This window comes from Ochotona princeps, chromosome 24 (assembly GCF_030435755.1).
Source record: "Ochotona princeps isolate mOchPri1 chromosome 24, mOchPri1.hap1, whole genome shotgun sequence".
Classification (NCBI taxonomy): Eukaryota; Metazoa; Chordata; class Mammalia; order Lagomorpha; family Ochotonidae; genus Ochotona; species Ochotona princeps.
The window spans coordinates 33,744,120-33,766,870 of record NC_080855.1 but is presented as its reverse complement, the minus strand read 5'-3'; the positions used below and the strand labels follow the sequence as shown (position 1 = coordinate 33,766,870).

The 22,751-nt window shown below is 44.2% G+C and overlaps 1 protein-coding gene across 1 annotated transcript; it reads left to right on the top strand.

The window, feature by feature from the left end:
• The first annotated feature begins 10,651 nt into the window (after window positions 1-10,651).
• On the top strand, window positions 10,652-11,665 carry LOC131483208 (developmentally-regulated GTP-binding protein 2-like). Its single transcript, XM_058680663.1, has one exon. The coding sequence runs from the start codon at window positions 10,750-10,752 to the stop codon at window positions 11,119-11,121; it is 372 nt and encodes a 123-aa protein (XP_058536646.1). The 5' UTR covers window positions 10,652-10,749; the 3' UTR covers window positions 11,122-11,665.
• Window positions 11,666-22,751: the final 11,086 nt, after the last annotated feature.

The following is a 22,751-nucleotide window of genomic DNA, read 5'->3' as shown; positions in this document are numbered from 1 at the left end:
GATACAAGCTTCCTCCTGTCCACCTGCTCCACTCTGGGGTCCCCCCCCCACCGCTCTGTGCATATGACCTCCTGTTAAGAGGTTGTCAGGATCGCTCTTGATTCCCCCTATATGTCTTTCTCATTTAACTATTGTTTAATGCTGATTCGAGTCTGTTGTCTATGAATTACCTGTTATGTTTCTGGTAGGTTATACTTTACTTCTTCCTCACACATTCTAAGGAGACGGAAGATTTCCCTGTTCTTCCACCCCATTTCCAAGTAGCTTAGGGTCTTAAAAGTATATTAGGTTTTACAATTCTTTGATGTAGAACATAAGCAGTCTGATTCACATTAATTGTATGTTCATTAAATACATCACAATATCTTAATGCATTAGATACAGGCTGTTTGAGGTTAAAAATAATATTACAATACATGGGGACTATTTTTCAGAACGCCCCCCCCCAAAAAAATAGAGTAGATAGAGAAATTCAGGGAAAGCTTAGAAAGAAACAGGAAACGATCAGCGTGGATCCACATACACCTTACTAGATAGGACACAGAGATTAGTTAATCCTCACTAGGGGATTGAAGATTTCTCTGAACACCCCTCCTAAAACTGTTCTGCACCTCAACTGTAGACAAAGGCCTGGTTAGATTTATAAGCCAGCTTAAGACTATCCTAAAATCTATCAAATTTAGCAAAATTATGTGTCAACACAATAAACTGCTAAATACTAAAATGAAAACAGACACGAGATAGCTGAATAGTACCCTATAGCCACGTTAAGCTGTATAGCAGCTGGTGCTGAGTACAAACAAAACTGATTGGTCAGTGAAGTAATCACAGGAGGTGGTTAAGAACTTGCACTGTTACAACATATTGATTACTCAATACTATGTCAATTAATTCTATAATGTTGTAAATTGTTGTTGATGTTATGCTGGGGCTTCTAATTAATCGGGACGATATTCTGCCAGGTCTACCTTCAGACCAAAGAAGGTCTCCCCAAAAAACTGTTGAATTTATCTGGACAATAAGATGCTGGACTCTATGCTTGGTATATGATTGCAACAAAAGAATCGTGACTTAATTTGAACTGTAATACTGCAACAAGGAGAAGGAATCCACCAAGGGTGGAGGGCACAGGGAAGGGAGGGTGGAATCCCAAAGCCTATGAGTCTGTGTCACACAATGCAACGTAATTAATTTAAAAAATAATCATAAATTTAAAAAGGAAGGAAGTATGTAGAGAGTGGATGGCACTAGATCTCTCAGCTGAGTAGTATTTGTGGGACATTCAGGTGGAAATGGAGCTGTTGAACCTCTGAGTTGGAGCAGCACATGGATTGGGAAGTTAATTATATGTGGGTGGTCTCCTTGATCCATGCCTTTCACTGCTAAAGGAGAGTGTCTATGCTGAGAGGAGATATGTGCCTAAGACCACATTCTGATAAAAGGGTATTTACACTTCAGAGTGAAAAAGTACTTTCCCTTGGTGCAATCTTTCGTGAAGAACAGACCTAACTCCTATGATCACGGTCTTACCTTTCCCACGAGAACATGAGCTGTGACTGTTTTCCAGGTTTAACTCGTTTTTTTTTTTCTGATTTGTGTGTTTTATTTTTTTTTCTTCATTAATTACATTGTATTATGTGACACAGTTACATAGGTACTTGGGTTCTCCCCACCCCTCCCCTAACCCTCCCACCATGGTGGATTCCTCCACCTTGTTGCATGAACACAGCTCAAGTTCAGTTGAGATTCCCCCATTGCAAGCGTATACCAAACATAGAGTCCAGCATCTTATTGTCCAGTCAAGTTCAACGGCTTCTTAGGTATACCCTCTCTGGTCTGAAGACAGAGCCAGCAGAGTATCATCCCAGTCAATTGAAAATTCCAACATACCATCAGCAAAAATTTACATCACTATGGAATTAATTGACATAGTAATGAGTAACCAACATGCTAAAAGTAAATGCGAGTTCCCAGCCACCTTCTGTGACCACTTCACTTACATTTCAATTTTAGTTTATACACAACATGTAACATTCATAACATAACATGTTATACATAACATCATATCATCTTAAATTAAGGCAAACATGTGGTATTTAACCTTTTGGGATTGGCTGATTTCCCTTAGCATTATGGTTTCCAGTTTGGCCCATTTGGCCAAAAAGAACTGCATTTTGTTTTTTTTAATAGCTGAGTAGTATTCCATGGAGTAGATGAACCATAGCTTTCTTATCCAATCCTCTGTTGATGGGCATTTTGGTTGCTTCCATGTTTTTGCAATTACTGATTGTGCTGCTATGAGCATAGGAGTGCATGTTGGTTTCTCATAAAACAAGTGTTCTGGATATATTCCTAGGAGTGCTATTGCTGGATCATACGGTATGTTGAATTTGAGTTGTTTGAATATTCTCCATACTGATTTCCAGAGAGGCTGTACCAGCCTGCAGCCCCACCAGCAGTGGAGTAGGGATCCCTTTTCCCCGCAACCTCACCAGCAAGTGTTGTTGGTGCTTTTATTCATGTGGGCCAGTCTTACTGGCGTTAGGTGGTACCTCATTGATGTTTTAATTTGAATTTCCCTTATTGCCAGGGAGGGATACTTGAGCATTTTTTTATATGTTTATTTGCCATTTGGGTTTGTTCCTTTGTGAAGTGTTTGCCCATTTCCCGTGCCCATTTCTTGAGTGGCTTGTTTGTTTTGACATTTTGGTTGTTTTGTAGCTCTTTGTATATTCTGGAGATCAGCCCTCTATCACCTATGTCGTGTGCGAAAATCTTCTCCCATGCTGTGGGTTGCCTTTTTACTTTGTTGATTCTTTCTCTAGCTGTACAGAAGCTTCTTAGTTTGTTGAGGTCCTAATTGTTTATTTTGGTCTTGATTTCTATTGCTTTTGGAGTCTTTTTTAGGAAGTGAGGGCCTAACCCTAAGTGTTGCAGTGTGTTTCCAATATTTTCTTCCAACAGTTTGAAGGTTTCTGGATGTAGGTTTAGATCTTTTATCCATTTAGATCTGATCTTAGTGTATGGTGAGAGATGTGGATCTGTTTTTTTGTTTCTGCAGGCTATCAACCAGTTGTCCCAACAGCATTTATTGAACAGACGTTCCCATTTGCTTGGATTGTCGTTTGTCTTTTTGTCAAAGATTATTTGGCTGTATCTGTGTGGGTTTCCTTCTGATGTTTCTATTCTGCTCCATTGATCTTCCTCTCTATCTTTGTGCCAGTACCACGCTGTTTTGATAACCACTGCCCTATTAGGATTATTGGCCTTCCTGAAGGAGGGGAAAAAGAATCAGGAATGCAAATGGTGCTCGACGAAATTTTACAAGAAAACTTTCAAAACACTTGGAACATGAACCCAGCCCAAATCCAGGACGCTCAGAGGACTCCCAGCAGATATGACCCAAAGCGATCTTCACCCAGACAAATGGTGCTCAAGTTCCACTCCAACGAAGACAAAGAAAGAATCCTAAGACAAGTACAAAGCAGAGAAAAGATCACATACCGGGGAAAACCAATCAGGATCACTGCTGACTTCTCTGAAGAGACTTTACAAGCAAGAAGAGAATTGGACAAAGATCTTCCAATTCCTGAATCAGAACAACTGTCAACCCAGAATATTGTACCCAGCAAAGATCTCATTCAAACTTGAAAATGAAATAAAATACTTTCACAGCAAAGAGAAATTAGAAGAATATGCCAGCACAAAACCAGTTCTACAAAATCTCCTTAGAAATGCACTAAATGGTTCGGGCTTGGGTTTGGGGGCAAGTGCCGCTCCTCACAGTGTGGCGGCTGTGGGGGGTGCCCCTGCCGGGTCGGACCCAATGCTGGGGGCTCACGCCAAAGACACTGCCGCAAGACAGTGAACGAGTCCTTGGCCTCACCCAGGACCCAAGAGAGCTCTTTCCTCAGGGTAAGTGCACCATGAGGGAACTTGCGAACTGGCTTAAAATTCCTAGCTCCACCCAGCTGCTAATATCTGGCAGCTAGGTGAGTTTGGGAGGGGTTCGGGCTTGGGTTTGGGGGCAAGTGCCACTCCTCACAGTGTGGCGGCTGTGGGGGGTGCCCCTGCCGGGTCAGACCCAATGCTGGGGGCTCACGCCAAAGACACTGCCGCAAGACAGTGAACGAGTCCTTGGCCTCACCCAGGGCGGCCAGTGCACCATGTGGTGCCAGGCTGTGCCTGCTGGCCGCCCAGCCATGGAGCTCTGGGGTAATGGATGTCCGAATTACTGTTTAGATAGCTCTAACGTGACCCCACTGTTTCTGGGTTCTGAGTCAATCCTAAAGATTCCCAACGCCAGTAACTCTTCTTTTGGAGAACTTCTAATCACTCAATAGTGCTGAGCTTTGAACACCTATAATGCAAAAGATAAGCCCCGGATTGTTTAGCAGGATATTTTTTTGCCTGACATGATGTTGGTTCAGGAGACTGGTCACATTAGGCAGGTCCATAATATTAACTAGCACTCTAGAACCTTATCCTGGGGTTGACTCTGTGCAGGATGTGTGGGCCACACCCTGTAGAAAGTTTGGCCCACTGGTAAACCTAAATTTTTGTGGTTATGGACTAAGCTAGGTGTGACCAAGGAGCCTGCCATCAATCACAGGTAAAGGGATCCGCCATAGACTGGACTGGGCATGGCAACAGCACCCAAATGTGCATCCTGAATAGGCTGTGGGGTGGGCCGGGCTGCAACATTCACCAGCTCATACAAGGCCAAATGGGAGGCCAGAGTACACCTGGCACTGGCCTAAAAACCAATGGCATGTATGTAAACTGGGTGTGGGAGCGGATCAAGTGGAGGTACTTCGGAATCTCCCCTGGCAAGTCATAGCTTTCGCTGGTGAACACGTCGTCCAGATCTGGGGGTCGGACTAGCAGGGCATAGTAGCTCCAAAATGTGTAAATTGGTAATGGAACGTAATGTACTGGGCAGGACTGAGCAAACCTTTGTCTACAAGCAAAACTAGAAACCAGCATGGAACACAGGTCATACCGAGCTAGGCTCTTGCACCTACTGGTCCTCAGAGCAACCACGGGCAGGTGCAGGATTTACAGCTAGGAACAAGCCCAATTGGAGAGGTAATGGGACACCCTAACTAGGTTGAGGTTCCCACCAAGGGGCGTGTGTGCTAGAATTGGAGCTGCGTTCTATCTAGGAAACAGTTGCAGTCACCCGAGGCACTAGTGTGGGCTGGGATTGGATGCACCAGGACAGTTCAGACCCAAACACCATCTGGTGTCATGGAGAACCAGAGGGTAGATGTGGGACTGACTAGGCTGGATCTCAACCCCCTACTGAGCCATGCATGAGCTGTATGTGGGTATGGACGAGCCATGGCTGGGCTGAAACATCCAACAACAAGAACCAGAATGGGGTGAAAGCAAGCCAGGAAAAGCCACTGTTCCTGCTAGGACACGAGGTGAACTGAGTTGGGTTGGCTCAAGGACCCCCTGGCATGCGCAAAATCTGACATTGGGAGGGGTTCTGATGGAGGAGCCTGGGCAACTCCTCTGGCAGGACACAGTCCCTGCAGGTAAGCGCAAGAAGCATGATAGGAAACAGTCCAGAATAGGCCATGGAAAGTTTCCCACTGGCACACATTCAGCATGGGTCAGGAGCAGACCAGGCTAAATCAGTTCATATCACCCACTGGCAAATCTGATCACCAGATCAGAGTGTGGGATGAGCCGGGTTTGGTCGCGACAAAACCAGCACACATTATGGAATGCCAGGGCGTGGTTGCCTGTACTGGATATGAATGCAGCACCCAACCAGCACACGTGAGATCCAGGAAGGAAGGGAGGGGCAGAACTGGCGGGGAGATTAAGGGGCTGGTCCCCTCGCCAGACAGCTACTCCCAATGGAGAGCGTGGGCTGGGATAGAGACAGACTAGACTATGCAAGGCTACAACACCTGTGCGCTGCATGTGGACTAGATCAGGGAAAAGCCAGGCTGGGCTGATTATTCCTGCTGGTGCAAGCATAAATTAGAGTGGGTGAGGGATGTTTGGGCATAGCCGCAGAAGCTGGCACTGGGGACTAATTCTGTCAAGTCAAATCACAGAACCACATAAAGAGTGCATAAACCGGGACAGAGAGACCTGGGAAGGAAAAAGTGGGTTCCCCCTCCTTAGGTCACTAGTCCCATGGGAGGGAATGAAAACAAGGATGGGGCTGGGATGGCTAGATAGAGAGGCACTCAACAACACCCGTGAGGGCTGGATGGTTGAGTTGGTTAGATAGAACTAAGCTTTAATACCCATTGACAAGTGCCAGAGCCAAATGGGATGGGGGACAGACAGGTCTTCTGCTACACATACTGGCAAACCATGGTAGGGGGCGGGCCTGGTGGGGGTTATTGTGGGTCGCCCCAACTAGGCTGCAGCTTCTTCTGGTTAGTATGAGGACCGAGTACGTGCTGGACAGAACCAGACTGGACTGCAACACCCATTGGTTCCAGTGCAACTCGGGACTAAAAACAGAAACAACCCAGCAATTGAAACCACGAGCTGATCAGGGTGACGGACTGTGCCGGGCCCTGTGCTTGCTAGAACATACAAGAAACTAGTCTGGGAATACCTCAAAGTTTCTTTGGAGATCTCTCCAATCAAACTGCTGGACTCAGAACTCTAATCAAGAAAAGACAGAAGACAGAGCAGATCAATCATTCATCTCAGCTATATGTTGGCAGCGAAATATGGGGCAAACGGAGACTTTATGATGGACATATCAATCAGTGGACGACCTCATCGAGCGAAACTGGCAGCGATTCATAACTGGAGAACTATTAACACCACTCGAGCACATATCTCAGAGCATGCCCCACATCCGGGACTCGGGGTGGGCGGGAAACTGGGTGGGGCTTCTCCCTCAATATCCCCCTTTACCTCAGATACAAGATGGAAACAATAAGGACATAATAGAATTACCCACTTCACTATCCGCCTGAACCTTTTTTTTTCTTTTTCTTTCTTTAACAGTAATTAACTATGTAAAGATTGTCAACAACAACACAATGAAATGGATTAAAAAAAAAAGAAGAAGAAATGCACTAAATCCAGAAAAAAAGGAGGTGAATCATAAGCAAAGATGGCAAACAGGAAGGTCTCCCCACTAAAGTCCACACAAGGAAGGGCAATTACACAGATAACAACACCCACAAAAACAAGTATGGCAGGGCAAAATCACAGCCTCTCAATTTTAACTCTTAACACAAATGGCCTGAACTCACCAATCAAAAGGCATAGATTAACAGAATGGATTATCAAACAGCACCCAACTATCTGTTGCCTACAAGAGACACATCTAACCAGAAGAGATTCGAAGAAGCTGAAAGTGAAAGGTTGGAAAGAGATATTTCATGCCAATGGAAGAGAAAAAAAAGGCTGGGGTAGCTGTCTTAATTTCAGATGATGTGGGTTTCAATCTGACACACATCAAAAAAGACAGGGAAGGACATTTTATATTGGTGAAGGGACTGATCCTTCAGGAAGTAATTACCATTGTGAACATATATGCACCAAATTCAAACGCACCTAGCAACGTGAAGCAATTACTCACGGACTTAAAGAGAGACATAGATACACACACAATAATAGTGGGTGATCTTAACACCCCACTAACAACAATAGACAGATCAACAAAACAAAAACTCAACAAAGAAACAACAGAGCTCATACAAACAATAGAACAACTGGACTTGGTTGACATTTATAGAATTTTTTACCCTAAGGCCACAGATTATACATTTTCTTCAGCAGTGCATGGCACCTTCTCCGGGACAGACCACATGATAGGACACAAAACTAATCTAAATAACTTCAAAAAGATAGGAATCATACCATGTACCCTCTCAGACCACCACGGAATGAAACTGGAAATCAGCAACTCACAATGCCCCAGGAAATACAGAAACTCTTGGAGGTTGAACAATATGCTATTAAATAAACAATGGGTCAGAGAAGAAATTAAAGATGAGATCAAAAAATTTATGGAAACCAATGAAAACTCTGACACAACATTCCAAAATTTGTGAGACACTGCCAAAGCAATGCTACAGGGTAAACTCATCGCAATTGGAGCTCATGTCAAGGCCCAAGAGAGGCGTCAAATACAGGAACTAAACACACACCTCCAGGAATTGGAAAAACAACAGCAGAAGAGCCCCACACACAATAGGAAACAAGAAATCATCAAAACAAGGGAGGAAATCAACCAGATAGAAATAAAAAAAACTATACGCAAAATCAATGAATCAAAAAGCTGGTTTTTTGAGAAGATAAACAAGATAGACACCCCACTGGCCCGACTGACAAAGAAAAAACAAGAGAAGGCAAGAATTAACAGCATCAAAGATGAAAAAGGCAACATAACAACAGACACCGCATCCATTAAGGCTATAATTAGAAATTACTACAAAGCACTGTACTCCAACAAATCAGAAGATCACCAAGAAATGGAAAAGTTCTTAGACTTCTACCACCTGCCAAAATTTAGCCCAGAGGCAACAAACGACCTGAACAAACCCATAACTGAAGTAGACATTGAATCAGTGATTAAAGACCTCCCAACAAAGAAAAGCCCAGGCCCAGATGGCTTCACTACAGAATTCTGCAAAACATTCCGAACAGAACTGACCCCAATCCTCTACAAACTCTTCAAAACAATAGAAAAAGAGGCAACCCTTCCAAACTCATTCTATGAAGCCAACATTACCTTAATCCCAAAACCAGACAGAGAACTAACAGAGAAGGAAAACTACAGACCTATCTCTTTGATGAACATTGATGCTAAGATTCTCAACAAAATCCTAGCCAATAGAATTCAAAAACACATCAGACAGATCGTTCATCCAGATCAAGTAGGATTCATCCCTGGAATGCAGGGATGGTTCAACATTCGGAAATCCATAAACGTGATACACCACATCCAAAAACTGAAAAACAAGAATCACATGATAGTATCAATAGATGCAGAAAAAGCTTTCGAAAAAATCCAACACCACTTCCTACTAAAAACCCTAACCAAGGTAGGCATAGATGGAAAAATCCACAACATAATTAAAGCCATATATGAAAAACCCAACACCAGCATCATACTGAATGGAGAAAAGCTGGAACCCTTCCCACTGAGATCTGGAACAAGACAGGGATGTCCACTTTCTCCACTACTATTCAACATAGTCCTAGAGGTACTCGCTGAGGCCATAAGACAGCCATAGTGTATGCGAATAGCCCCAAGATGGAAAAACACTTAACCAGCAAGATACCATTCAAAATAACAGAGAAAAGTATGAAATATCTGGGAATAAATCTAACCAAAAATGTAGGAGACTTCTTTGAAGAAAACTACAAACTACTTTAAAAAGAAATTGAACAAGACCTCAAAAGATGGAGTAACATCCCATGCTCCTGGATAGCAAAAATCAATATTATTAAAATGTCTATACTGCCAAAAGCAATATATACATTCAACGCAATCCCCAATCAAATTGCCCAAAACATTCTTCATGGAACTGGAAACAATGATCCAAAGGTTCATCTGGAAGCACAAAAACCACGGATAGCTAGAACCACCCTGAAGAACAGGAAGTTAGCAGGGGGAATCACAGTTCCGGACCTCTGGACATACTATAGGGCAGTGGTTATCAAAACAGCCTGGTACTGGCACAGAGATAGAGAGGAAGATCAATGGAGCAGAATAGAAACACCAGAAGGAAACCCACACAGATACAGCCAAATAATCTTTGACAAAAAGACAAACGACAATCCAGGCAAATGGGAAGGTCTGTTCAATAAATGCTGTTGGGACAACTGGTTGATAGCCTGCAGAAACAAAAAAATAGATCCACATCTCTCACCATACACTAAGATCAGATCTAAATGGATAACAGATCTAAACCTACATCCAGAAACCTTCAAACTTGTGGAAGAAAATGTTGGAAACACACTGGAACACTTAGGGGTAGGCCCTCACTTCCTAAAAAAGACTCCAAATGCAGTAGAAATCAAGACCAAAATAAACAATTAGGACCTCATCAAACTAAGAAGCTTCTGTACAGCTAGAGAAAGAATCAACAAAGTAAAAAGGCAACCCACAGAATGGGAGAAGATTCTCGCACACGACATAGGTGATAGAGGGCTGATCTCCAGAATATACAAAGAGCTACAAAACAACCAAAATGTCAAAACAAACAAGCCACTCAAGAAATGGGCACGGGAAATGGGCAAACACTTCACAAAGGAACAAACCCAAATGGCAAATAAACATATGAAAAAATGCTCAAGTATCCTTCCCTTCCTGTGGGACAGGCAGAGTGGGGCACAGTGGAGGGTGCCCCAGCTCGTGCGGGGGGTGACCTGCCCAACGCCAGAGACCAAGCTGTCCCTGAGAAAGCAGCCACACTGTGGGGAAAGGTGAGGTGGTGCTGGGGCTGCCTGGATCACAAGAAACAGGTGCATACTATGCGATGGGGTTCCAGATAGGCACCCCTGCACAACCTGGGAAATGGAACATTAGCAGGAGGTGGGACTCAGCACAGGGAAGCCCCTACCCTGCACGTGGGGACACTTGCAGGCACCTGGCCCCTAGTGTCCCCTTGTGAGGGGGGCACATGGGGCCATTGGCACTGATATTGCCTTTATCGGAGTCTCTCAGAGATCTTCAATGCGGAAGTGCTCTTCCGAGAAGACTGCTCCCCTGATGAATTCATTGATGTGATCGTGGGCAACCGGGTGTACATGCCTTGCTTGTATGTATATAACAAAATCGACCAGATCTCTATGGAAGAGGTGGACCGCCTGGCCCGCAAGCCGAACTGTGTGGGCATCAGCTGCGGGATGAAGCTCAACCTGGACTACCTGCTCGAGATGCTGTGGGAGGCCCTGGCCCTGACCTGCATCTACACCAAGAAGCGAGGACAGAGGCCCGACTTCTCCGATGCCATCATCCTGCGGAGGGGGCCTCTGTGGAGCATGTGTGCCACCGCATTCACCGGTCGCTCGCCAGCCAGTTCAAGTACGCCCTGGTGTGGGGCACCAGCACCAAGTACAGCCCGCAGCGGGTGGGCCTCTCACACACCGTGGAACACGAGGACGTCATCCAGATCATGAAAAAGTAGCTGCACCTGCCGGGCCCGTCCCTGGGCCTGCCAGACACAGCAAAGCCCACCACGGGGTGGGCTCCCTTGGGTCTCCGCGCTGTCCAGGAGCTTCCAAGTAGGCAGGTGGGGCAGAGGGGCAGGGTTGGGGCTCCAAGTTTCCCAGGAGACCAGTCCTCCTGGCATTCCGAGTTGGCAGCCGGGGCTGCACCCTCAGGCCAACCTGCTGCCAGCCAGGGCTTAGAACCAATGGCAGACTCAGCACAAGGCATGGGCGTGGGCCTGCCTGGGTCATTGGGGGTAGTGGGTACTGTTTGAGACCATGGCCCTGTGAAGAGCCCACTCAAGACGGGCCTCCCACCTCCCAACTCTGCACGACCTGAGTGGGGTCCTCAAGTGCCTCGCTCTGCTCCTGGCAGGGCAGCCCTGCCCAGCACACAACCCCAGGGGCCCAGCCCTGCCCAGCCAAGTGGCCGCTGCCCAAGTTTGGGTCCCGCATTTTCTCTCGGCACCCCAACCCCTCAGCTGTCCTTCCTGAAATAAAAGATGGAAAGCGGTTCTGTTCAGGCTGGAAAAAAAAAAGAAAAGAAAAGAAAAAATGCTCAAGTTCCCTGGCAATAAGGGAAATCCAAATTAAAACATCAATGAGGTACCACCTAACGCCAGTAAGACTGGCCCACATAAAAAAAGCACCAACAACACTTGTTGGCGAGGTTGCGGGGAAAAGGGAACCCTACTCCACTGCTGGTGGGGCTGCAGGCTGGTACAGCCTCTATGGAAATCAGTATGGAGAATATTCAAACAACTCAAATTCAACATACCGTATGATCCAGCAATAGCACTCCTAGGAATATATCCAGAACACTTGTTTTATGAGAAACCAACATGCACTCCTATGCTCATAGCAGCACAATCAGTAATTGCAAAAACATGGAAGCAACCAAAATGCCCATCAACAGAGGATTGGATAAGAAAGCTATGATTCATCTACTCCATGGAATACTACTCAGCTATTAAAAAAAACAAAATGCAGTTCTTTTTGGCCAAATGGGCCAAACTGGAAACCATAATGCTAAAGGAAATCAGGCAATCACAAAAGGTTAAATACCACATGTTTGCCTTAATTTAAGATGATATGATGTTATGTATAACATGTTATGTTTTGAATGTTATATGTTGTGTATAAACTAAAATTGAAGTGTAGGTGAGGTGGTCACAGAAGGTGACTGGGAACTCGCATTTACTTTAAAAAAAAAGAATTAACAGCATCAAAGATGAAAAAGGCAACATAATAACAGACATTACAACCATTAAGAACATAATTAGAAGTTACTACAAAGCACTGTACTCCAACAAATCAGAAGATCACCAAGAAAGGGAAAATTTCTTAGACTTCTACCACCTGCCAAAACTTAGCCCAGAGGCAACAAACGACCTGAACAAACCCATAACTGAAGTAGACATTGAATCAGTGATTAAAGACCTCCCAACAAAGAAAAGCCCAGGCCCAGATGGCTTCACTACAGAATTCTGCAAAACATTCCGAACAGAACTGACCCCAATCCTCTACAAACTCTTCAAAACAATAGAAAAAGAGGAACCCTTCCAAACTCATTCTATGAAGCCAACATTACCTTAATCCCAAAACCAGACAGAGAACTAACAGAGAAGGAAAACTACAGACCTATCTCTTTGATGAACATTGATGCTAAGATTCTCAACAAAATCCTAGCCAACAGAATTCAAAAACACATCAGACAGATCGTTCATCCAGATCAAGTAGGATTCATCCTGGGAATGCAGGGATGGTTCAACATTCGGAAATCCATAAACGTGATACACCACATCCAAAAACTGAAAAACAAGAATCACATGATAGTATCAATAGATGCAGAAAAAGCTTTCGAAAAAATCCAACACAACTTCCTGCAAAAACCCTAACCAAGGAGGCATAGAAGGAACAATCCACAACATAATTAAAGCCATATATGAAAAACTCAACACCAGCATCATACTGAATGGAGAAAAACTGGAACCCTTCCCACTGAGATCTGGAACAAGACAGGGATGTCCACTTTCTCCACTGCTATTCAACATAGTCCTAGAGGTACTCGCTGACGCCATAAAACAAAAAAAAAGATATCAGAGCAATCCAAATGGGAAATGAAGGAGTCAAGCTTTCACTATATGCAGATGACATGATTCTTTATATAGAAGAACCAAGAGACTCAATACAGAGACTACTAGAACTTATGTGAGAGTTTGGTGGAGTGGCAGGGTACAAAATTAATGAACAAAAATCAACAGCCGTAGTGTATGCAAACAGCCCCAAGATGGAAAAACACTTAACCAGCAAGATACCATTCAAAATAACAGAGAAAAGTATGAAATATCTGGGAATAAATCTAACCAAAAATGTAGGAGACCTATTTGAAGAAAACTACAAACTACTTAAAAAAGAATTTGAGGAAGACCTCAAAAGATGAAGTAACATCCCATGCTCCTGGATAGCAAAAATCAATATTATTAAAATGTCTATACTGCCAAAAGCAATATATACATTCAACACAATCCCAATCAAATTGCCCAAAACATTCTTCATGGAACTGGAAACAATGATCCAAAGGTTCATCTGGAAGCACAAAAAACCACGGATAGCTAGAACCATCCTGAAGAACAGGAAGTTAGCAGGGGGAATCACAGTTCCGGACCTCTGGACATACTATAGGGCAGTGGTTATCAAAACAGCCTGGTACTGGCACAGAGATAGAGAGGAAGATCAATGGAGCGGAATAGAAACAACAGATGGGAACCCACACAGATACAGCCAAATAATCTTTGACAAAAAGACAAACGACAATCCAGGCAAATGGGAAGGTCTGTTCAATAAATGCTGTTGGGACAACTGGTTGATAGCCTGCAGAAACAAAAAAATAGATCCACATCTCTCACCATACACTAAGATCAGATCTAAATGGATAACAGATCTAAACCTACATCCAGAAACCTTCAAACTTGTGGAAGAAAATGTTGGAAATACTCTGCAAGATCTAGAGGTAAGTCCCAACTTCCTAAAAAGGACTCCAAAAGCAATAGAAATCAAGACCAGAATAAACAAATGGGACCTCATCAAACTAAGAAGCTTCTGTACAGCTAAGGAAACAATCAACAAAGTAAAAAAGCAACCCACAGAATGGGAGAAGATCTTCGCGCACGACATAGGTGATAGAGGGCTAATCTCCAGAATATACAAAGAGCTACAAAACAACCAAAATGCCAAAACAAACAAGCCACTCAAGAAATGGGCACGGGAAATGGGCACACACTTCACAAAAGAACAAACCCAAATGGCACATAAACATAGGAAAAAATGCTCAAGCTCCCTGGCAATAAGGGAAATTCAAATTAAAACATCAATGAGGGGCCCGGCGGCGTGGTCTAGCGGCTAAAGTCCTCACCTTGAAAGCCCCAGGATCCCATATGGGCTCCGGTTCTAATCCCGGCAGCTCCACTTCCCATCCAGCTCCCTGCTTGTGGCCTTGGAAAGCAGTTGAGGACGGCCCAATGCTTTGGGACACTGCACCCGCGTGGGAGACCCGGAAGAGGTTCCAGGTTCCCGGCATCGGATCGGAGCGCATCGGCCCGTTGCGGCTCACTTGGGGAGTGAATCATCGGACGGAAGATCTTCCTCTCTGTCTCTCCTCCTCTGTGTATATCTGGCTATAATAAAATGAATAAATCTTTAAAAAAAAAAAAAAACATCAATGAGGTACCACCTAACGCCAGTAAGGGTGGCCCACATGAATAAAAGCTCCAAAAACACTTGCTGGTGAGGTTGCGGGGAAAAGGGAACCCTACTCCACTGCTGGTGGGGCTGCAGGTTGGTACAGCCTCTATGGCAATCAGTATGGAGAATATTCAAACAACTCAAAATCAACATACCGTATGATCCAGCAATAGCACTCCTAGGAATATATCCAAAACACTTGTTTCATGAGAAACCAACATGCACTCCTATGCTCATAGCAGCACAATCAGTAATTGCAAAAACATGGAAGCAGCCAAAATGCCCATCAGCAGAAGATTGGATAAGAAAGCTATGGTTCATCTACTCCATGGAATACTATTCAGCTATTAAAAAAAAAATGCAGTTCTTGTGGCCAAATGGGCCAAACTGGAAACCATAATGCTAAGGAAAATCAGCCAATCACAAAAGGTTAAATACCACATGTTTGCCTTAATTTAAGATGATATGATGTTATGTATAACATGTTATGTTATGTATGTTATATGTTGTGTACAAACTAAAATTGAAGTATAGGTGAGGTGGTCACAGAAGGTGGCTGGGAACTCGCATTTACTTTTAACATATTGGTTACTCATTACTATGTCAATTAATTCCATAATGATGTAAATTTTTGCTGATGGTATGTTGGAGCTTTTAATTGATCGGGATGATACTCTGCTGGCTCTGTCTTCAAACCAGAGAGGGTTTACCTAACAAGCCGTTGAACTTGACTGGACAATAAGATGCTGGACTCTATGTTTGGTATATGCTTGCAATGAGGGAATCTCAACTGAACTTGAACTGTGGTTATGCAACAAGGGAGGAATCCACCATGGTGGGAGGGTTTGGGGAGGGATGGGGAGAATTCCAGTACCTATGAAACTATGTCACATAATACAATGTAATTAATTAAAAAAAAAAAGAATACTGGCCTGAGGTTGCATTGTAAGTAATAATATTTGGATTTTCAACTTGCTTGACCTGCTCTAGAGTTCTGATCATTGACCTCACATCTGTAAGGCTGGCAGGAGGATTTTTGTCAGGTTCTTGAGAGCAAAGTAAAATGTCTGTTGTAGCAAGAGTTCTGGTGCATGAGATAAGCTTCCTGCTGGTACCTGGATGCCAAGATGCTGACCCTGATGGGGTCTGCTTGTAACTAGGTACACTTCTTGGAGAGGAGGTAGACAGGGGCAGCAGTGTTCTGCTTCATTCTGGCCCCACGTGAAAATGCCAAACATTTTCCGCATGAGTTTCCCTCCTCCTGAACCGGAATGTTGTGTTGAGCCACTGTGAAGTGAGGCTTTGTAGGAATAAAGTGTGCAAACCTGGGGAAAACAAGCAAAAGTGGGAGACAAAGTGACTTTGTGGATTTTTAGTTTGATACCTGCAGGCTTACCTATGATGATTGTGTCATTAGTGTAAAAGTTCTTGTCTTTCTCTACATCAGCTTCTCTACCTCTAGATCTTTGTTTTCTATTGGATTAAGCTGTTACGGTTTTTTTAAGATTTATTATATTAAAAAGCCAGATGTACAGAGAGGAGAGACTGAGAGGAAGATCTTCCGTTCAATGATTCACTCCCCAAGTGGCCGCTGCAACATCAAAACACACCATAAATTAATTTATCAGGACTTTGTGCTGTAGCCTAGTGGTTAAAGTTCTCGCCTTGCAAATGCTGGGATCCCATATAGGTACCGGTTCTACTCCCAGCTACTCCACTTCCTATTGAGCTCCGTGCTCATGGCCTGGGAAATCAGTAGAGGATGGCCCAAAGCCTTGAGAAGTAGGACAAGCTGAAGCACACTCAGCGCCCAAGCCCCCACTAGTCCTTTTGGCTGAGGTACCTTGGGGTGCGCCCTCTACCAGATGCCTTTCGCTAACTCCCTGCTACACCAAGTCCTCCCTGGTGCTGCCACCACTGGACAGGCTGTCCTGGAGACACTGCCTGCAGACTGGGACGGCTAGGTGTTCGCGGTGGCCACACCGCAGCTCCGCTGGGTCTTCAAGCTGCCTGCTCTGTCTGGGATCCTGTCACCAGGTCTCTCTGGGCAGACGCAATCACAGGAGCTTTGGCAGCGGGACTCTTAGCTTTCTCCAGGTGGCGACAGTCCTGGCCAGGCCGAAATCCAGTGTCCCCAGCATGTCTCCGTGAGCCAGGCTGTTTGTTTCGATTCCTGATCCTGGTCCCAGCGTGGGACTGCCACGGGCTGCTGGGCACAGGCCTAGTTCCCTGGCACTGGACAGCAGCGGAACCCCCGACTCCCAACTGTGCACCAGGAGCTGCTAGGGAGTGCTAGGGAACTCTCCCCTGTCCAGCAGGATCGGAGAATGGTAACAATCCAATCAGCATCAGCAGCAAAAAGGGCAGAAGAAAGGCCAGAAGAAAAAAAGAAGGGCTGAGGTTCAACAGCACAGGGTTTTTACACATTGCAGGCCCATTCTATATAAATATACAATCATGATTGGTCAGTTGAACTGTTAACTTTTAAAAAGAGCAAGTTGGCAGACTATTTTTTTCTTCAAAGTCATAACAGCAACTTCATTTAATATATATTGTTGGCTCATCAATACTGAATTCATCTGGTGGGATAAGCGGGTACATGGTAGGCACACTTTAGACACCTTGACATTCTTCAATATCAGAAGGTAGGCAAGACTTGAAGTCTGACAAAGTCAGCAAGAACTGGTAGCATGCTTAGGACTCATGGTGGGTAGCCTCTTCCAGGAGAAAATGTTCATAAGTGTTTGTTGAATCGGTAGGTTAGGGAAGTCTAAAGGAGATGCCGAGGCAGCATCTCCACCTCCTCATTCTCCGGGAGGCCCCACAGCACAGATGCCTCCCTCAACCAAAGCCGCCCCAGACCCTGAGCATCTTAGCGTCCTGGTGGTCAGGCCCTAGCAATGGAACCGGGACTAATTTGGAATTACTTCCCCAACAGCCATCCTGGAGTCAGGTTGGCTATCACCAAGCCAGGCAGCCAAACCAGGCAGTGTAGTCTCCATTTGGGAATAGCTCTGGGGTGTGAGAACCTGGCTGCTGCCACAATGTTTCCAGATACACCCATGCCATTTGTGGGGTCGCCCATTGGGCTAGGGCAGGTGCACACTTTTCATTAGGCTCTACTTTTCTTTTGGAGAAGTTGTTTTGTATTCATCTAAGAAGTGGGGTTAATGTTTTATATTCATCTAAGAAGTGGCCTAATGTTTCTGATTTTTTGATTTGAAAGGAAGGAGCAGGGAACATTTCACTCACTATTTTACTTCTAAAAATGCTCCCAGCATCTGGGATTGTGTCGGCCAGGAACAAGCGCTTTGACTCTCACCCGTTGCTTCTCCCGGGTTGCAGGGGTTGGAACCAGGTGCAGAGGCAGGAGTCTAGACAAGAGCTTCACTGTGCAGTGGATGTGGCCTCTTACCTGCCAGGCCTCTGAACCTGGCTGTCTGCTGAGTGCTTCCACCTCAGTTGCCCTCCTGCTTGTTCCCTGGCCCTTTTCTGTGCTTTGTTCCTAGTGAGCCTCTCAGGTTTTTAGTCAATTTGGGGTTTGGGTTTTTTTGTTGTTGTTGTTTTGATATCCTCCTTGTATCATCTGTTTTGTGGAAAAACTTGAATATATCCAAAGTCAAAAATGATCCTCCCAGCCATTTCTATTATTTAAGCAGTTAAAATTCTCTCTTATTCACAAGCAGCTGATTTATCTGTCCATCCCAAAGGCTGATAACTACTTGGACATTTTTCTTTACATTAGGCTTCATTCCCATTTTAATGTCATTCATATAGCAAATAAATAAAATAAATGCATGCACGAAAATTGAAAGAGTATTACTGTTTCTCAACCACCTCATGTGTCATATCATCCTTGCAGGAAGCATTATATTATCCTGTGCACTTTTATCATGAACTAATTCATGTAGGGAATCTAAAAAGGATGTTTGAATCATGGTGTATCTTGGAGGCATCTGTCACTCCTGTAAGTATTCCCTGGCTTCTAAAGTTGCACCAAGCTTTACACCATGGAAAAACACCATGTCTTCTGACATTCGCAGCCATACAACTCACAATGAGGGAACACCTTTAGTGTGCCAGCCCAGAAGGGCACGGCATACTTTAAAATAATTCTTTGATTGTTCTGTCTTCATTAGGCCAAGGAAGCCAAGGAAATCTGGGGATGTAAGATTTATCTAAGATCATTTGGCTAATGAATAGAGGTGCTATAGATGTATTTTTCTATTTTTTTTAAAGATTTATTCATTCTATTACAGCCAGATATACACAGAGGAGGAGAGACAGAGAGGAAGATCCTCCGTCCGATGATTCACTCCCCAAGTGAGCTGCAACAGGCCGGTGCGCGCTGATCCCAAGCCGGGAACCCGGAACCTCCTCCGGGTCTCCCACACGGGTGCAGGGTCCCAATGCATTGGGCCGTGCTCGACTGCTTCCCCAGGCCACAAGCAGGGAGCTGGATGGGAAGCGGAGCTGCCAGGACCAGAACCGGCGCCCATATGGGATCCCGGGGCCTTCAAGGGGAGGACCCCAGCCGCTAGGCCATGCCGCCGGGCCCGATGTATTTTTATATGAAAAGCACAATAATGAAAGAAATCATTAATTGAAAATTTCGCACAAGACTTCAACTAACATTAAAAAACAAGACCCCTGGTCCCAGAACAGTACCCTAGCAGCTAACGTCCTCTACTTGCACATGCCAGAATCCCATATGGGCAAGTGTTCATATCCTGACAATCCTTTTTCCATTCATCTTCCTGCTTGTGGCCTGGGAAAGCAGTCAGGGTGGCTTAAGACTTGGGGTCCTCCACCCATGTGGGACCAGAAAGAGGATCCGGGCACCTGTCTTCGGATTGTCACAGTTCTGGCCATTGCGGCTACTTCAGAAGTAAATCAATGGTTGGAAAATCTTCCTGTCTCTCCTCCTCTCTGCATATCTAACCTCCCAATAAAAATATAAATCTTAAAAAAGAAGACCTCCTGGGAAATAATTTCTCCAAGTTTGCATAATTGCTTTCTTTTTTCATAAACACAAAGTTGTTTTGTGGCTTCATCAATTGCAAACTTATACATAAATCTGAATACTGGATATATACATTTTTTTTTACTTTTGGGGGACTTTGTTTTAGTTTGAAAGGAGTGGAGAAGAAATATGAAGTTGCCACCATGTAAATCTGTGAGCTGATCCATGTGAGGGCAGAGCCACTTCACTTATAATAAGAAGATAGTGTTACTAATGTAAAAGCAAAAGAAAAAAGTTTCCCATTGAAACTCAAGGAAGGAATTGGATATGCTGAGTATAATCTCCTGAAGAAGAATACTGTGACATCTTTAGCCAAGTACCTACGTTTACTGTAAGGATACATGCCAAGTAATCAGAGAGGTTGTTGAAAGGTTCACAAGGGAGCTAACTGGGCAAGAAATGTCTTTCTCACCCCTTTCACATCAGCATATTTCACTCTGTGGTGTATTCTTTCTTTCTGAAGGAATTTTAATTTTTGAAACATTTAATCAGGCATTTATTTGTAAATCAATCAATAAACCTAAACATTTAGACAATCAAGACTACATTGATTATCCAGAAGCATGCAGGATGACTCCATGTACAGAGCTGAGTGTTGTGTGAACAGTCAACATTAAATATCCTAATGTACACCAGCATTTCATTTGTACGATCAACTCTGAATGCCTGTACAGATTTCTAATAGAAGAATCCCAAATCACAAGTTCATGGATCTTTGCTGTATTTGAGGACCAAAAATGAAGCACTGCCAAAAGCCCAGTTTCCATAATTATTCAATGATTTTATCTAATTGTAGCATTCACTCCTCACGTTGCTGTATCAACTCACATTTTTGGATGGGAACTTGTATAGCATCAAAAATTGATGGAAAAAAACGCAATCTTGGGTCCAGCAGATAGCTTAACGGCAGAAGTCCTCGCATTGAACGCACTGGGATCCCATAGGAGCACTGGTTCTAGTGCTGCTGGCCCTGCTTCCCATCCAGCTCCCTGTCTGTGGCCTGGGAAAGCAGTCAAGTATGGCCCAAAGCTTTGGGATTCTGCACTTGTGTGGGAGACCTGGAAGAGCTCCTAGCTTCAGATTGGCTCAGCTCCGGCGGTTGAAGATGCTTGGGGAGTGAATCATCAGATGGAAGATCTTCCTCTCTGTCTCTCCTCCTATCTGTACATCTGACTACCCAATAAAAATCAATAAATCTTTTTAAAAAACACATCCTTAAGTCTCTGATCATGTCATGATTGCCATGAACAAAAATTTATAACTCTTGATGGAGGATTTGGTCTGTATTTCTTCCTTACATCACAGAAACCAGAGCAAATCCTTAAGAAAGAGGCCTTCCATTGCATTAAAGATGGGCAAGAAGAGCTTCGTGCTGGTTCTAAAAACAAACCCAGAGAACTGCAGTGTTGTTTGAGATGACCATCTACCAGAGTTCCTGTGTTGATGTTTCTGGGGGAGCTGTCGTTTAAGAGTCCATACGGGGTGTTAAGACCTTGTCACATGTAAGACTTTGCTGAGGTCTTACAAGTGACCTGGCTGCACTGGATGAGTCCAAGTTTGCATTCCCTTATTTCCTCCATGGGAGCATGTGGCTGGGCTGGATAAAAGAGGACTGACTTCATTGACATGATGGGAACTTTGCAAAGTATCCCTTATTGCACTTCGGCTCCTTGGGCACCTGGGTATGCTTGAGTGGCAATAGCCCCTTTCCAAGAACTCCCTAGATTTCTCAGGCAAGGTCCATGGTGAGGGTTAATCAGACCCTGGTTTCCATAAGTGGAAGGAAAATGTGGTGTTCAACCAATTGCATATTTGAGATTGTTTTGTTATTTGCTTTTCTTTTTAAAACAAATTGCTTGGGTTGGAGAGAGAGAGAGAGGTCCTCTACCCACTGGTTCACTTCCCAAATGGGCTCACCAGCTGGGGCTGAATCTGGCTGAAGCCAGGAACCAGAAACTCCAACTTGTTCTCCCACAAGGGTGAAGGATCTCAAGAACTTTGGCCATCCTATGATGCTTTACCAAGTACATTAGCAGAAGTGGAGGAGCCAGGACTCAAACAAGTGCTCCTACTGGGTGCTAGTGTCATGGACAGTGGCTTACCTTACACTAGCCCTGTTTTGCCTTTTCAAGTGACTATACCATATACTTCAACTTAGACAATGGTCTAAAACCAGTCATCATAGATGGGTGGCAAACTCATTCAAAAAACAAACAAAAAAATTGCAGTTAGACTTAACAAAACTCACACACGTTGAAAATCTCACTGGAAGGCCATATTCCACTCAATATTATGGCAAGGAAGGCAGCACTTATTGCCCCACCCACCAATGGAATATTGGAAGTTGAGGCTTCAATGTCTGAGTATGTATATTTGTGTGTTTGTGTATTTGTAATTGTGTGTGTACACATGACCTTGCTTTCCTGTAGAAATTTCACAATGCGACATAAAATTGACCATAACTTGGGTACCTAGAGCAGCCAGCATTTGTACAGAGCAGAGGTCATTCTGTCTTTCACAGAAGTCTCCAGAGCTGACAAAGTCTGTCTTGAGACACCTCACAGCAGTATCAGAGTCCTCCAACAGGGGAACATTTGTTGAGCGCTCTCCTGAAATGTGGAAATCTGTTATCTTGAATCAGTCTACAAATTTCCTCTGTGAAGACCCTGAAATGGAAAAATAGTAATATAAGACTCAATCATGAGGCTATACTAGGAAGAAAATCAAGAGTATCCTATTGAAAGAGTGAGATGTCAGAGCTTGAGACAGAACATCATGAAAAGTGTCTTGAGAAATCTGAAAACCAATGAAGAAACAAAAGGTTATACTCAGG